Source organism: Eumetopias jubatus, unplaced genomic scaffold (genome assembly GCF_037043125.1).
Source record: "Eumetopias jubatus isolate StellerSeaLion01/CBP00866 unplaced genomic scaffold, mEumJub1_p1.0 scaffold_14, whole genome shotgun sequence".
Lineage (NCBI taxonomy): Eukaryota > Metazoa > Chordata > Mammalia > Carnivora > Otariidae > Eumetopias > Eumetopias jubatus.
Genome location: NW_028274820.1, coordinates 14495839 through 14510159, shown reverse-complemented (window position 1 = coordinate 14510159; position 14321 = coordinate 14495839). Strand labels below are relative to the sequence as shown.

At 40.8% G+C, this 14321-nt stretch overlaps 1 protein-coding gene across 2 annotated transcripts in view; it reads right to left on the bottom strand.

The window, feature by feature from the left end:
• Positions 1-4039, bottom strand: part of VPS41 (VPS41 subunit of HOPS complex) — a 199506-nt gene extending 195467 nt beyond the window's left edge. The window contains exon 1 of one of the 2 annotated variants that reach the window (XM_028108900.2): positions 3982-4039. In XM_028108900.2, the coding sequence (XP_027964701.1) occupies positions 3982-4002 (21 nt within the window). In that variant the 5' untranslated portion in view covers positions 4003-4039. The other variant, XM_028108901.2, reaches the window with a different exon arrangement.
• Positions 4040-14321: the final 10282 nt, after the last annotated feature.

Sequence of the window (14321 nt, the reverse complement as noted above, 5' to 3'; positions counted from 1 at the left end):
GACAAATACACAACCAACCAGACTTCAAGCAGAATGTTATCCATAACAGAGGTATGAACAAATACTGTTGGGCATCTGTGATAATGAAGGTCAACTATAAATCATTTTAAAGCTAAGTAAAACTGCTGGTTAGAAGATTTCCAGGCAGAATGTAAGGTATTAGCCCTTTCTGTGAACTATAAAATATATATGTAGTTATTTCTGCAAACTACCTTCAGCATTCTCAGCATAAACAAAGATTTCCCAATGACAAAAAAATGTTCAATCATATCCAAAAAAGTGATTTTCTAGTTTGAGAGCCTATGAACTACTTCACATTATGTTAATTCAGTACAGATCTTACTATTTTGGTTCTTTCTAAAATTAAAGGGGGAAAAAAACAATCACCAAAGAATACAATGCTCAGAAAAGTTAAGAGGAGAGATTTAGTTTTGCCTTGCTCATCACAAAGGGCTGCTTGCTTGTATTTACAGTGCACGGTGCCAAGGTAAAGAGCTTCCTCTGACCTAACCTGTCATCGTAGCTAATTTTAATACACATCTCAGTTCTTTTTTTTTTTAATAGATTTTATTTATTTATTTATTCGACAGAGAGAGACATAGCGAGAGAGGGATCACAAGCAGGGGGAGTGGGAGAGGGAGAAGCAGGCTTCCCGCTGAGCAGGGAGCCCGATGTGGGGCTCGATCCCAAGACCTGGGATCACGACCCGAGCCGAAGGCAGACGCCCAACGACTGAGCCACCCAGGTGCCCCACACCTCTCAGTTCTTAAAGCGTTCTGGGGGTTAAAATGATGTCAAGATTTTCTAAAAGTCTCAAAGTGGCAGAACAGAACAATTAGCAAATTTATTTAACTCCACTTTTGTGCACTTTTAGCCTTCAAAGAACTGTATACAAGAGGCCAGATTTTAATGGCTTCCTTACTGTGAAATGCACAAATCAAGCAGGGTGAGAAAAGCCTAACCATTTTTAATCTATAAAAGACTATATAGGTACAATTATTTACTAGCTTTAAAAAATGAACAGGACTTTTGGTGAATGTTTGCTTCTTTCTGCAATTGACAAAATATTGGTCTTTTTGAGAATGATATTGATGGGGGATGAATGCCTACTCTAACTGTATGCAGACTGTTAAAGTGTCAAAGGCGAAATTACAACTTGAAGGACACTTATTAAGGTGATAAGGGCTCATTCTAATTCATAAAGTAAAAAAAATAATAATAAATAATTAGAATTAAGTTCTTAAGTATTTTTTAAAAGATGGAATGGGGTATTCTAGTGAAAAACTGTGAGCTTTGGCGATAGAAAACTGGAGGTTTATTATAGATACAAGCCTGAATAAGTTACTTTGTCTGAATTTCCATTTGCTTATGTGTAAAATTCAATCATTTGACACATATTGTGACACTATTCTAGGTATCAGGCAAACAGCAGTGAACAAATCCTTGCCATCCTGAAGCTTACATTCTAATGGGGAGAATATACAGAAATGAACACAAAAACATACAGAATAAACAGAAATTTTAAAACACCGTATGTCAGATGGTGATGAGTATTAAGTGTTAAGGAGGAAAATAATGCAAGAAAGAGGTTTCAAAGAATGATCAAAGAAGATCTCCCTGAAAAAGATAACACTTGGACAAAGACATGAAGGAACTGAGGGAGAAAGCCCTATAGATATCTGGGGTCAAAAAAGGGAGCAGCATGTGGGGTGGCTGGGTGATAGACACTGGGGAGGGTATGTGCTATGGTGAGCGCTGTGAATTATGCAAGACTGTTGAATCACAGATCTGTACCTCTGAAACAAATAATACATCATATGTTAAAAAAAAAAAAAGAAGAAGATAGCAGGAGGGGAAGAATGAAGGGGGGGAAATCGGAGGGGAAGATGAACCATGAGAGACAATGGACTCTGAAAAACAAACTGAGGGTTCTAGAGGGGAGGGAGGTGGGAGGATGGGTTAGCCTGGTGATGGGTATTCAAGAGGGCACGTTCTGCGTGGAGCACTGGGTGTTATACGCAAACAATGAATCATGGAACACTACATCAAAAACTAATGATGTAATGTATGGTGATTAACATAACATAATTTAAAAAATTCTAAAAAAAAAGGGGGGGAGCAGCATGAGCAAAGGCCCTGAGGTAGAACCATGCCAGCGTGTTGAAGGAACAGTAAGAAAGCCACGTATAGCTGATGCCCAGTGACAGAAGGGGAGCAGAGAAGAGTAGTGGAAAATGAAGTCAGAAAAGGGAGAAGGAGCATCTGGGGCAAGGTCCTATAGGACAACTCAGGTATTCTAAAGGAGTCTGGCTTTTCCTCAGAGCACAACGGGAAGCCATTAGAAGGTCTGGAACATGGGAGATGCCTTGTCCTGACTTATATATCAGAATAAACATTTACCATACAGAATTCTTTTGTGAGGACCAAATGTGACGTGAAGGGTTTACACTGAAAAGTGCTATAAAAGTTCAAAGCATTCTTATTATATAACATTCTATGTATGCTTTTTACATTAGACACTTTGCCAAACTTCTCCTCTACACAAAACAGTAGTAAACAAATACTAAGAGCAACTTTCTCCATTTCTACTACCTTGTAGCTAAGATCTTGGCTTTTTGCTTTTAAATCAAACTACAAATAAGCCATATTTCAACCTGAAAGACCAACAGTGTGAAAACCAATCTCACCACTATCATCAAACCTAGCAATGACTCATGAAATTACATGTGCTTAAGGAGCATTTTTCCTTTGAAATGACTGGATCGGAAAAGGAAGGCTTCAGTGGTTGGTAGCAACACTCCTGTTATCACAATGACCACCCAAACCAAATTTCTACTTTATTTCTTAATTACTAATATATATCAACTGTACCAAGGGCAAATTTTCATTATGTAAATGAAGTATGTTACAAATGGTACAAATTATCAACTAAACTTTTGTTATGGTACAGCTCATCATAAATCACCTTTTAGAGGCAATTATGGAAACTGATGACCCTGTTAATTTGTAAGGAAAAACACTGACAACCTGAAATGACCCTGGAAATGGAAAAATAAGGTATTTCCTCACATTCTGGCCTTTGTCTGCACTTTTCTATCTTCTTGATATCACTTTTTCATTTCAACAAACTGTATGCATTTTGACGACCACTATTGCCTGTAGGAAAATATTGCCATCACTAACAACTTCAAACTCGAGCGCCTCATTGCCAAGTGTGGACTGGCTTTGCCATCTGATGCTCTGCCTGCCAGCAACAAATACTCTCATGTAACTTTTACTGGCTCCAACTTTTACTAAGCACTTTAACTGTTGTACTAACTTATTCTACATTAAACCACTCTGAGAACGTTACTCTTATATCTCCATCTTATATTTAAAGTTAAATAACTAGCCCAATGTCACATATTAAGAAAGAGAACCAGCACCGGAACCTAGATATTTTTGCTCCAGAACAAACGCACTTAACCACTGCTGCACACCATAGGTGACTTAGCTTTCTACCTAAAAAACAATAGGTACGAAACAAAACTCATCATCTACTCTCTCCTAGCCAGCCCCTTTACAAGTCAACTCTAACTGCCTTAACTCCGACTGGAAAAGAACTTAAATTTCAGTCACCTGGCCTCAAAACTCAAGCCATCTCTTACGCTTTCCCAAGGGCAGTCAGTCCCTGGGATAGCCAGGCTGCCTTCAAGCCAAAATTTCACGGAGGACAGGCCACAAGAGCGGCGGCAAAGGAAGGCCGCCTCACGAACGCCGGGGGTGTGTCGAAGCGCTTCCCCCCCACCCCGCCCACGGTGTCCTCCAAGAGCGGCCATCCCATTTGCCTCTCTGCTCCCCGAAATGGACTTGCGCCAGCCGCCCGCCCGGCTGTGAGCCTCCCTCGCCCTCCCACAGCTCCGCACCCCCGCACGCTCCGCTCCAAGCCCCGACCCCTCACCCTCACCTCTCACCCCTTCGCCTAGCAGTTTCAGCCTTTACCTGCTCTTCTGCTTCCGCCATGGTGCCGCCGGGGAGTCACATGACAGACCCGGAAATGAAAGAAACCGAGACACTAGGGCCCAGAGCCTGCTGGGAAATGTAGTTTCAGCAGCATCTGATCCCCGCGTCTTTTCCAGCGGGTGAGGCTGTTGGGCCTCGATCTCTCTGCTTCTGACTCTCCAAGCTCAGTGGAGTTGTGCCATGTGGAATCTGAAGAGAACCATTGTTAATTCCATGATTTATTTTATTGTTGTTCTTACTGGTCCCATGATTATGATATTAGTTATTAATATTTATTATATATCAGGCCCTGGGGTTATAGTTTTGCATGAATTTTCTCATTTAATCCTTCCAGCAGTCCCTAGTGTTTTCCCCATTTATAGAGGAGAACACCATGGCTCAGAGGTCACACAGCTTGTGAGAGGCGGAAGTACGACTCGAATTTGGCTGTGTCTAATGCCAAAGACTCTGTGATTAGCAAATGATGTTTCTTGTACAACTGTTCTTGTCCTTTTTAAAAAATATATTAAGTGAATATAAGCATAAGTCAGTCTTTGCTGTGGAGAACCAGATAAAAATTTATACTTCAAAAATATTTGGTTAGCTTGTACTGCTTGCTGCTTTAAGTTGACATCTTCTTTTGGCATCTGGACATTGAAATTGAAAAAACAAATCTCTGTTGTTTCATTAAATTAACTGTTAAACTTTTATTGAATCTATTCTATAGTTAAATATTTAAGGTAGAATATAAATTTGTCCTTGGTAAAATCTGTAAAACCATTGTATTTGTTTCATCCTCTCCATGTTTCTGGACATTATGAACTCTCCTTCCTAATCCTCAGAAATTTGTGGTATCTTGTCCAAAAACAGACATTTTCTTCTTTCCAGTCATCTCCAGGAGCCTATAACTAGCAAAAAGTACCAGAAATTGTTATTTGTGGTGGGTGCCCAGTGCCCCTTTTGCCTCCTGTAACCTAGAAGAAAATCATAAAAGGAGGTCTCTAACTGTAGCCTGGTCAACCCATGATTCCCGTGGCCTCATGTGAGACACGTGTGTTTTCCCCTGGGTTTAAATGGCCTTAGCTCAACCCTCTTCCTCTAACCCTTGCTGGGGTCCCTCTCCCAGTCTGTTGATCCCTCAGTCACAAAGGAATGATGAAAGACCAACTCAAGGCCTTTATGTATCCATAGCCAAGCACCAAGTACCCTAAGTTTTGACCTTTCTAATCTGAGAGTTTCTAAGATCTCTTGCAAAGCAGCTCGAACCCAAACACTGCTCTCAAGTCCCATTACTTCAAGTCCTATAAGAACACTTATACAGACCAAAAAAATGTGGAAGCCCTTGGTTCAGTCTCCACAGGAAAAAGAAATAAGCCTAGCCCTTCTACTTTTCTGATTTTTCTAACAAACTATAATTTTGTCTTTTTCCAGTATGATCTGGACTCACCCATAAAACTCTAGTGGGTCTGATTGAAGATATAGCCAAAGTTTACTGCAGATTTTCCTCTGCTCTCTCAAACCTCAGAGACTCTGGATTCCCCAAGTCTGTTCTCATTCAGTGTACTGTCTCAACTATAATAAAATACGAGCGTTGGATCTTCTGTTTCCTTTTGGACAGACTGGAAAGTGAAGAGACATGGATTCAGAATGGTGAACTAGCAGAAGAAACCCACTCCAGGCTAGCAGGTTCACACTGCATGCCTGTGGGCAAGACGAAATTCACATGTGACCTCAGAGCCCCAAGTTTTCTCCTGTGAAATGAGAGGTTTTGGCTACGTTGTCTAAGAGATCCTCTCACCTCCTGCTACTGAAAGTGTGGTCCATAGACCAGCAGCAGCAATATCACCTGGGAGCTTGTTAGAACTGAAGAGTTTAGGGCCCCTCCAAAGATCTAGAGCCAAAAACTGGGCTTTAATAATATCCCCAGGGGAAATATATGTACATTAGAGTCTGAGAAATGCTCAGCCCAACAGTCTTTCATTGTATGGCGAGTCACCTGCTTTTTCTTGCCCATCATCTGTCCATCCTCCTACCTTTAAACTGTGGAGATAAAGGTAAGAGTAAACATTTTTCTCAAACTCACATGGAAAATTCACCAAGATAGACCACATTCTTGGCCATAAGACACACCTTAACAAATTCAAAAGATTAGAAATCATAAAACTTCTCCTCACAGACCACAATGGGATTAAGCTAGAAATCAACAGCAGAAAGATAACTGGAAAATCATGAATACACAGAGCTTAAACAAGACACTTCTAAATAGCACATGGGTCAAAAAATAATTCTTGAGAAATATTTTTAAATGTTTTGAACCAAATAAAAATGAAAACACAACTTATCAAAATTTGTGGCATGCATTAAAAGCAATGTTTAGTGGGGAATTTATAGAATTGAATGCATACATTTAAAAAAGAGAGAGAGATCTAATATCAATAACCTAAGTTTTCACATTGGGAAACAAGCAAAAGATAAGCAAATTAAATCCAAAGTAACCAGAAGAAAAATAATAAGAATTAGAGCAGATCAATGAAATTGAAAACAAAAAAATCAATTGAGAAAATCAACAAAATCAAAAGCTGGTTCTATGAAAATATCAGCAAAATCAATAAAGCAGGCTAATTAAGAAAAAGAGAGGACATAAATTACTAATCTCAGAAATGAAAGAGGGGACATCAAATACAGATTCTGTGTACTTTGGAAGGATAATATGCTGTAAATAGCTTTATGCCCACAAATTTGATAATCTAGATGAAATGGACCAATTCCTTGAAAGATACAATCTGCCAAAAGAACCCAAGAGGAAATAGACAATGTTTTAGCTGTATCCTATTAAAAAAATTAAATCATGGGCATCTGAGTGGCTCAGTCCATTAAAGGTCTGACTCTTGATTTCAGCTCAGGTCATGATCTCAGAGTCATGAGGTCCAGCCTCACCACTGGGCTCTGAGCTGGGTGTGGAGCCTGCTTGGGATTCTCTCTCTCTCCCTCCCCTTGCTCTTCCTCCATCTCTCTCTAAAAAAATAAAATAAAATCAGTAATTAATAGCCTTTCAAAAAGCCTAGATGTGTTCACTGGTGAATTATATCAAAAATTTACAGGAGAAACTATGTCAATTCTGTACAGTCTCTTTCAGAGGATAGAAGCAGAGGGAATACTTCCTAACTCATTCTATGAGGCCAGCATCGCTCTAAAACCAAATGAGACAAAAACATTACAAGAAAACTATAGACCGGGGGGCGGAGCAAGATGGCGGAGGAGTAGGAGACCTAGATTTCGTCTGGTCTCAGGAATTCAGCTGAATAGGGATCAAACCATTCTGAACACCTACGAACTCAACAGGAGATCGAACAGGAGAGTAGCAACAACTCTCCGAACAGAGAAGCGACCACTTACTGGAAGGTAGGGCGTGCGGAGAAGTGAATCCGAGGCGATATTCGGGAGGATAGACGGCGGGGGAGGGGCCTCCGCCGGCCGCTTCTGGCAAGTGATAGAGCCGCGGAGCACAAAATCGGAACTTTTAGAAGTTGGCTCGGCGGAGGGACGTCACTGCAGTGGCTAAGCGGGGGGGTGGAATCCTCCCGGGACAGTGTGGTCTCAGGACCCTTGGGGTCACAGAGAGACCGGGGGTGCCTGAGTGCGCCAGAGCTCCCAGGTATCAGAGCGGGGAAGCCGGCTGCAGAGACGGAACAGAGTCGCGGGCTCTCAGCTCGGGGTTGCCATAAACTGTGATCTGCGGCTCAGTCGGGGCACGGCTCCCCCAGCAGGGACCCAACAAGCAGCAGATCCGGGGAGACACCCCCTCCCTCCCCCGGGAGGAGCGGCGCGGGAACGCACTGCAGGGATCTGCTGGGTTTGGAGACTCCGTGTGGGGTCGGGTGCCAGAGATAGCAACGCTCGATCACAGGCCGGGTGAGCACGGAGTGCGGACGGAGACCGGGGACACGGAAGTGACTGCTTTTCTCTGGGGGCACACTAAGGAGCGGGGCCCCGAGTTCTCAGACCCTCCGGGTGGAGATTGGGAGGCCACCATTTCTGCCCTGGTCCTCCAAGGCTGTACCGAGAGCTTGCAGGGAACAAAAGCTCCTGAGAGCAAACCGGAGCAGCTTCCTTAGCCCTGACGGACAAGGGCGGGGCAATTCCGCCTCCGCAAAGACATTTGGAAACCACAGCAACAGGCCCCTCCCCCAGAAGATCAGCACGAACAGCCAGCAAGCAAAGACCAAGTTGATCGATCAAGGAGAATGGGAGAACTCCAGCGCTAGGGGAATACTGCACATAGATTCATGGCTTTTTTTTTTTTTTTTACCATGATTCATTATTTCATCAAAGTTAATTTTTGTTGACTGTTTTTTTTATTTTTCTTTTTCCCTTTTTCAACCAACATCTTATCAATCCCTTTAAAAAAAAAATTTTTATTTTTCATTTTTAGAGTCATATTTTATCCCTTCATAGTAGTTACCCTTATTTTTGGCATATATATATATAAGTTGTTCTCTCTTTAAAATTTTGAGGTACAGTTTCTTCTAACAGATCAAAATATACCCTAAATCACTAATGTATGGCTTTGTTCTAGTCTCCTGCCTGATCACATTCTCTCCCTTTTTCCTTTTTTTTTCTTTTTTTTCTTAAATCTTCTTTCTTTTTTCAAACAACTTATCTTACCAAGTCCTTTTATAAAATCTTATATAATTTTCATCTTTATAGTCATCTTCCATCCCTTCATTGTATCAACCCTTATTTTGTACATATATGTCTTTCCTCCTTTAAAATTTTAGGAGGCACTTTTTTCTAACAGACCAAAATACGCCCAAATTCTAGTGTGTGGCACTGATCTATGCACTAGCCTGATCATATTTGATCATATTCTGCTTTTTGGTATTGTTTTGTTTTTGTTTTTATCTTTTTTTTCTTTTTTTTTTTCTTTTTCTCTTTCTTTTTTCTTTCTTTCCCTTTCTTTTCCCCTGGTTTCAGGTCTTTTCTGATTTGTATACAGTATATTTGCTGGGGACGTTGTAAACCTGTTAGCATTTTGTTCTCTCATTCATCTATTCTCCTCTGGACAAAATGACAAGACGAAAGAAATCACCTCAGCAAAAAGAACAAGAGGTAGTACCGTCAGCCAGGGACCTACTCGATATGGACATTAGTACGATGTCGGACCTAGAGTTCAGAATCATGACATTAAAGATACTAGCTGGGCTTGAAAAAAGCACGGAAGTTATTAGAGAAACCCTTTCTGGAGAAATAAAAGAACTAAAATCTAACCAAATCGAAATCAAAAAGGCTATTGATGAGGTGCAATCAAAAATGGGGGCACTAAATGCTAGGATAAATGAGGCAGAAGAGAGAATCAGCGATATAGAAGACCAAATGATGGAAAATAAAGAGGCTGAGAAAAAGAGAGAGAAACAACTACAGGATCACAGGGGCAGAATTCGAGAGATAAGTGATACGATAAGACGAAACAACATTAGAATAATTGGGATCCCAGAAGAAGAAGAAAGAGAGAGAGGGGCAGAAGGTATATTGGAGCAAATTATAGCAGAGAACTCCCCTAATGTGAGGAAGGAAACAGGCATTAAAATCCAGGAGGCACAGAGAACCCCTCTCAAAATCAATAAAAATAGGTCAACACCCCGACATCTAATAGTAAAACTTACGAGTCTCAGAGACAAAGAGAAAATCCTGAAAGCAGCTCAGGAGAAGAGATATGTAACCTACAATGGTAGAAACATTAGATTGGCAACAGACCTATCCACAGAGACCTGGCAGGCCAGAAAGGACTGGCAAGATATCTTCAGAGCACTAAACGAGAAAAATATGCAGCCAAGAATACTATATCCAGCTAGGCTATCACTGAAAATAGAAGGAGAGATAAAAAGCTTCCAGAACAAACAAAAACTAAAGGAATTTGCAAACACGAAACCAGCCCTCCAAGAAATATTGAGAGGGGTCCACTAAGCAAAGAGAGAACCTAAGAGCAGCAAAGAGCAGAAACGAACACAGACAACAGACAGTTAACAGTCACCTTACAGGTAATACAATGGCACTAAATTCATACCTTTCAATAGTTACCCTGAATGTAAATGGGCTAAATGCCCCAATCAAAAGACTCAGGCTATCAGATTGGATTACAAAACAAGACCCATCAATATGCTGTCTGCAAGAGACTCATTTTAGAACCAAAGACACCCCCAGATTGAAAGTGAGGGGGTGGAAAACCATTTACCATGCTAATGGACACCAAAAGAAAGCTGGGGTGGCAATCCTTATATCAGACAAACTAGATTTTAAAACAAAGACTGTAATAAGAGATGAGAAAGGACACTATATCCTACTTAAAGGGTCTATCCAACAAGAAGATCTAACAATTGTAAATATCTATGCCCCGAACATGGGAGCAGCCAATTATATAAGGCAATTAATAACAAAAGCAAAGAAACACATTGACAACAATACAATAATAGTGGGGGACTTTAACAGCCCCCTGACTGAAATGGACAGATCATCTAAGCAAAAGACCAACAAGGAAATAAAGACTTTAAATGAAACACTGGACGAAATGGACTTCACAGACATATTCAGAACATTCCATCCCAAAGCAACGGAATACACATTCTTCTCTCGTGCCCATGGAACATTCTCCAGAATAGATCACATCCTAGGTCACAAATCAGGTCTCAATCGGTACCAAAAGATTGGGATCATTCCCTGCATATTTTCAGACCACAATGCTTTGAAACTAGAACTCAACCACAAGAGGAAAGTCGGAAAGAACTCAAATACATGGAGGCTAAAGAGCATCCTACTAAAGAATGAATGGGTCAACCAAGAAATTAAAGAAGAATTTAAAAAATTCACGGAAACCAATGAAAATGAAAACACAACTGTTCAAAATCTTTGGGATACAGCAAAGGCAGTCCTGAGAGGAAAGTATATAGCAATACAAGCCTTTCTCAAGAAACAAGAAAGGTCTCAAATACACAACCTAACCCTACACCTAAAGGAGCTGGAGAAAGAACAGCAAATAAAGCCTAAACCCAGCAGGAGAAGAGAAATCATAAAGATCAGAGCAGAAATCAATGAACTAGAAACCAAAAGAACAGTAGAACAGATCAACGAAACTAGGAGCTGGTTCTTTGAAAGAATTAACAAGATTGATAAACCCCTGGCCAGACTTATCCAAAAGAAAAGATAAAGGACCCAAATCAACAAAATCATGCATGAAAGAGGAGAGATCACAACCAACACCAAAGAAATACAAACAATTATAAGAACATATTATGAGCAACTCTCTTCCAGCAAATTAGATAACCTGGAAGAAATGGGTGCATTCCTAGAGATGTATCAACTACCAAAATTGAACCAGGAAGAAATAGAAAACCTGAACAGACCTATAACCACTAAGGAAATTGAAACAGTCATCAAAAATCTCCCAAGAAACAAAAGCCCAGGGCCAGATGGCTTCCCAGGGGAATTCTATCAGACATTTAAAGAAGAATTAATACCTATTTTCCTGAAACTGTTCCAAAAAATAGAAATGGAAGGGAAACTTCCAAACTCATTTTATGAGGCCAGCATTACCTTGATCCCAAAACCAGACAAAGACCCCATCAAAAAAGGGAATTACAGACCAATATCCTTGATGAACATGGATGCAAAAATTCTCACCAAAATACTAGCCAATAGGATCCAACAGTCCATTAAAAGGATTATTCACCAGGACCAAGTGGGATTTCTTCCTGGGCTGCAAGGCTGGTTCAACATCCACAAATCAATCAACGTGATACAATACATTAACAAAAGAAAGAGCAAGAATCATATGATCCTCTCAATAGATGCAGAAAAAGCATTTGACAAAGTACAACAACCTTTCTTGATCAAAACTCTTCAGAGTATAGGGATAGAGGGTACATACCTCAATATCATAAAAGCCATCTATGAAAAACCTACAGTGAAGATCATTCTCAATGGGGAAAGGCTGAGAGCTGTTCCCCTAAGGTCAGGAACGCGGCAGGGATGTCCACTCTCACCACTGCTATTCAACATAGTATTAGAAGTCCTAGCCACAGCAATCAGACAACAAAAAGAAATCAAAGGCATCCAAATCGGCAAAGAGGAAGTCAAACTCTCACCTTTTGCAGATGATATGATACTTTATGTGGAAAACCCAAAAGACTCCACCCCAAAACTGCTAGAACTCATACAGGAATTCAGTAAAGTAGCAGGATATAAAATCAATGCACAGAAATCAGTGGCATTCCTATACACCAACAACAAGACAGAAGAGAGACAAATCAAGGAGTCTATCCCATTTACAATTGCACCCAAAACCATTAGATACCTAGGAATAAATCTAACCAAAGAAGCAAAGGATCTGTACTCAGAAAACTATAAAATACTCATGAAAGAAATTGAAGAAGACACAAAGAATTGGAAAAACGTTCTATGCTCATGGATTGGGAGAATCAACATTGTGAAGATGTCAATGCCACCTAGAGCAATCTACACATTCAATGCAATCCCCATCAAAATACCATCCACTTTTTTCAAAGAAATGGAACAAATAATCCTAAAATTTGTATGGAACCAGAAGAGACCCAGAATAGCCAGAGGAATACTGAAAAAGAAAAGCAAAGCTGGCGGCATCACATTTCCGGACTTCCAGCTCTATTACAAAGCTGTCATCATCAAGACAGTATGGTACTGGCACAAAAACAGACACATCGATCAATGGAACAGAATCGAGAGCCCAGAAATCGACCCTCAACTCTATGGTCAACTTATTTTTGACAAAGCAGGAAAGAATGTCCAATGGCAAAAAGACAGTCTCTTCAACAAATGGTGTTGGGAAAATTGGACAGCCACATGCAGAAGAATGAAACTGGACCATTTCCTTACGCCACACACAAAAATAGACTCCAAATGGTTGAAAGACCTAAACGTGAGACAGGAGTCCATCCAAATCCTAAAGGAGAACACAGGTAGCAACCTTTTCGACCTTAGCCGCAGCAACTTCTTCCTAGAAACATCGCCAAAGGCACGGGAAGCCAGGGCAAAAATGAACTATTGGGATTTCATCAAGATAAAAAGCTTTTGCACAGCAAAAGAAACAGTCCACAAAACCAAAAGACAACCGACAGAATGGGAGAAAATATTTGCCAATGACGTATCAGTAAAGGGCTAGTATCCAAAATCTATAAAGAACTTATCAAACTCAACACCCAAAGAACAAATAATCCAGTCAAGAAATGGGCAGAAGACATGAACAGACATTTCTCCAAAGAAGACATCCAAATGGCCAACAGGCACATGAAAAAGTGCTCAACATCGTTCGGCATCAGGGAAATCCAAATCAAAACCTCAATGAGATACCACCTCACACCTGTCAGAATGGCTAAAATTAACAAGTCAGGGAACAACAGATGTTGGCGGGGATGTGGAGAAAGGGGAACCCTCCTACACTGTTGGTGGGAATGCAAGCTGGTGCAACCCCTCTGGAAAACAGTATGGAGGTTCCTCAAACAGTTGAAATTAGAGCTACCGTTCGATCCAGCAATTGCACTACTGGGTATTTACCCCAAAGATACAAATGTAGGGACCCGAAGGGGTACGTGTACCCCAATGTTTATAGCAGCAATATCCACCATAGCCAAACTGTGGAAAGAGCCAAGATGCCCATCGACAGATGAATGGCTAAAGAAGCTGTGGTATATATACACAATGGAATATTATGCAGCCGTCAAAAGGAATGAGATCTTGCCATTTGCAACGACGTGGATGGAACTGGAGGGTGTTTTGCTGAGTGAAATAAGTCAATCAGAGAAAGACATGTATCACATGACCTCACTGATATGAGGAATTCTTAATCTCAGGAAAGAAACTGAGTGTTACTGGAGTGGTTGGGGGTGGGAGGGATGGGGTGGCTGGGTGATAGACATTGGGGAGGGTATGTGCTACGGTGAGCGCTGTGAATTGTGCAAGTCTGTTGAATCACAGATCTGTACTTCTGAAACAAATAACGCAACATATTTTAAGAAAAAAGAAAAAGAAGAAGAGAACAGGAGAGGAAGAAAAGGGGAGTATGTCAGAGGGGGAGACGAACCATGAGAGATGATGGACTCTGAAAAACAAACTGAGGGTTCTAGAGGGGAGGGGGGTAGGGGGATGGGTTAGCCTGGTGATGGGTATTGAGGAGGGCATGTTCTGCATGGAGCACTGGGTGTTACGAACAAACAATGAATCATGGAACACTGCACCAAAAACTAATGACGTAATATATGGTGATTAACATAACAATAAAAAAAGAAAACTATAGACCAATATCTCTCATCAAC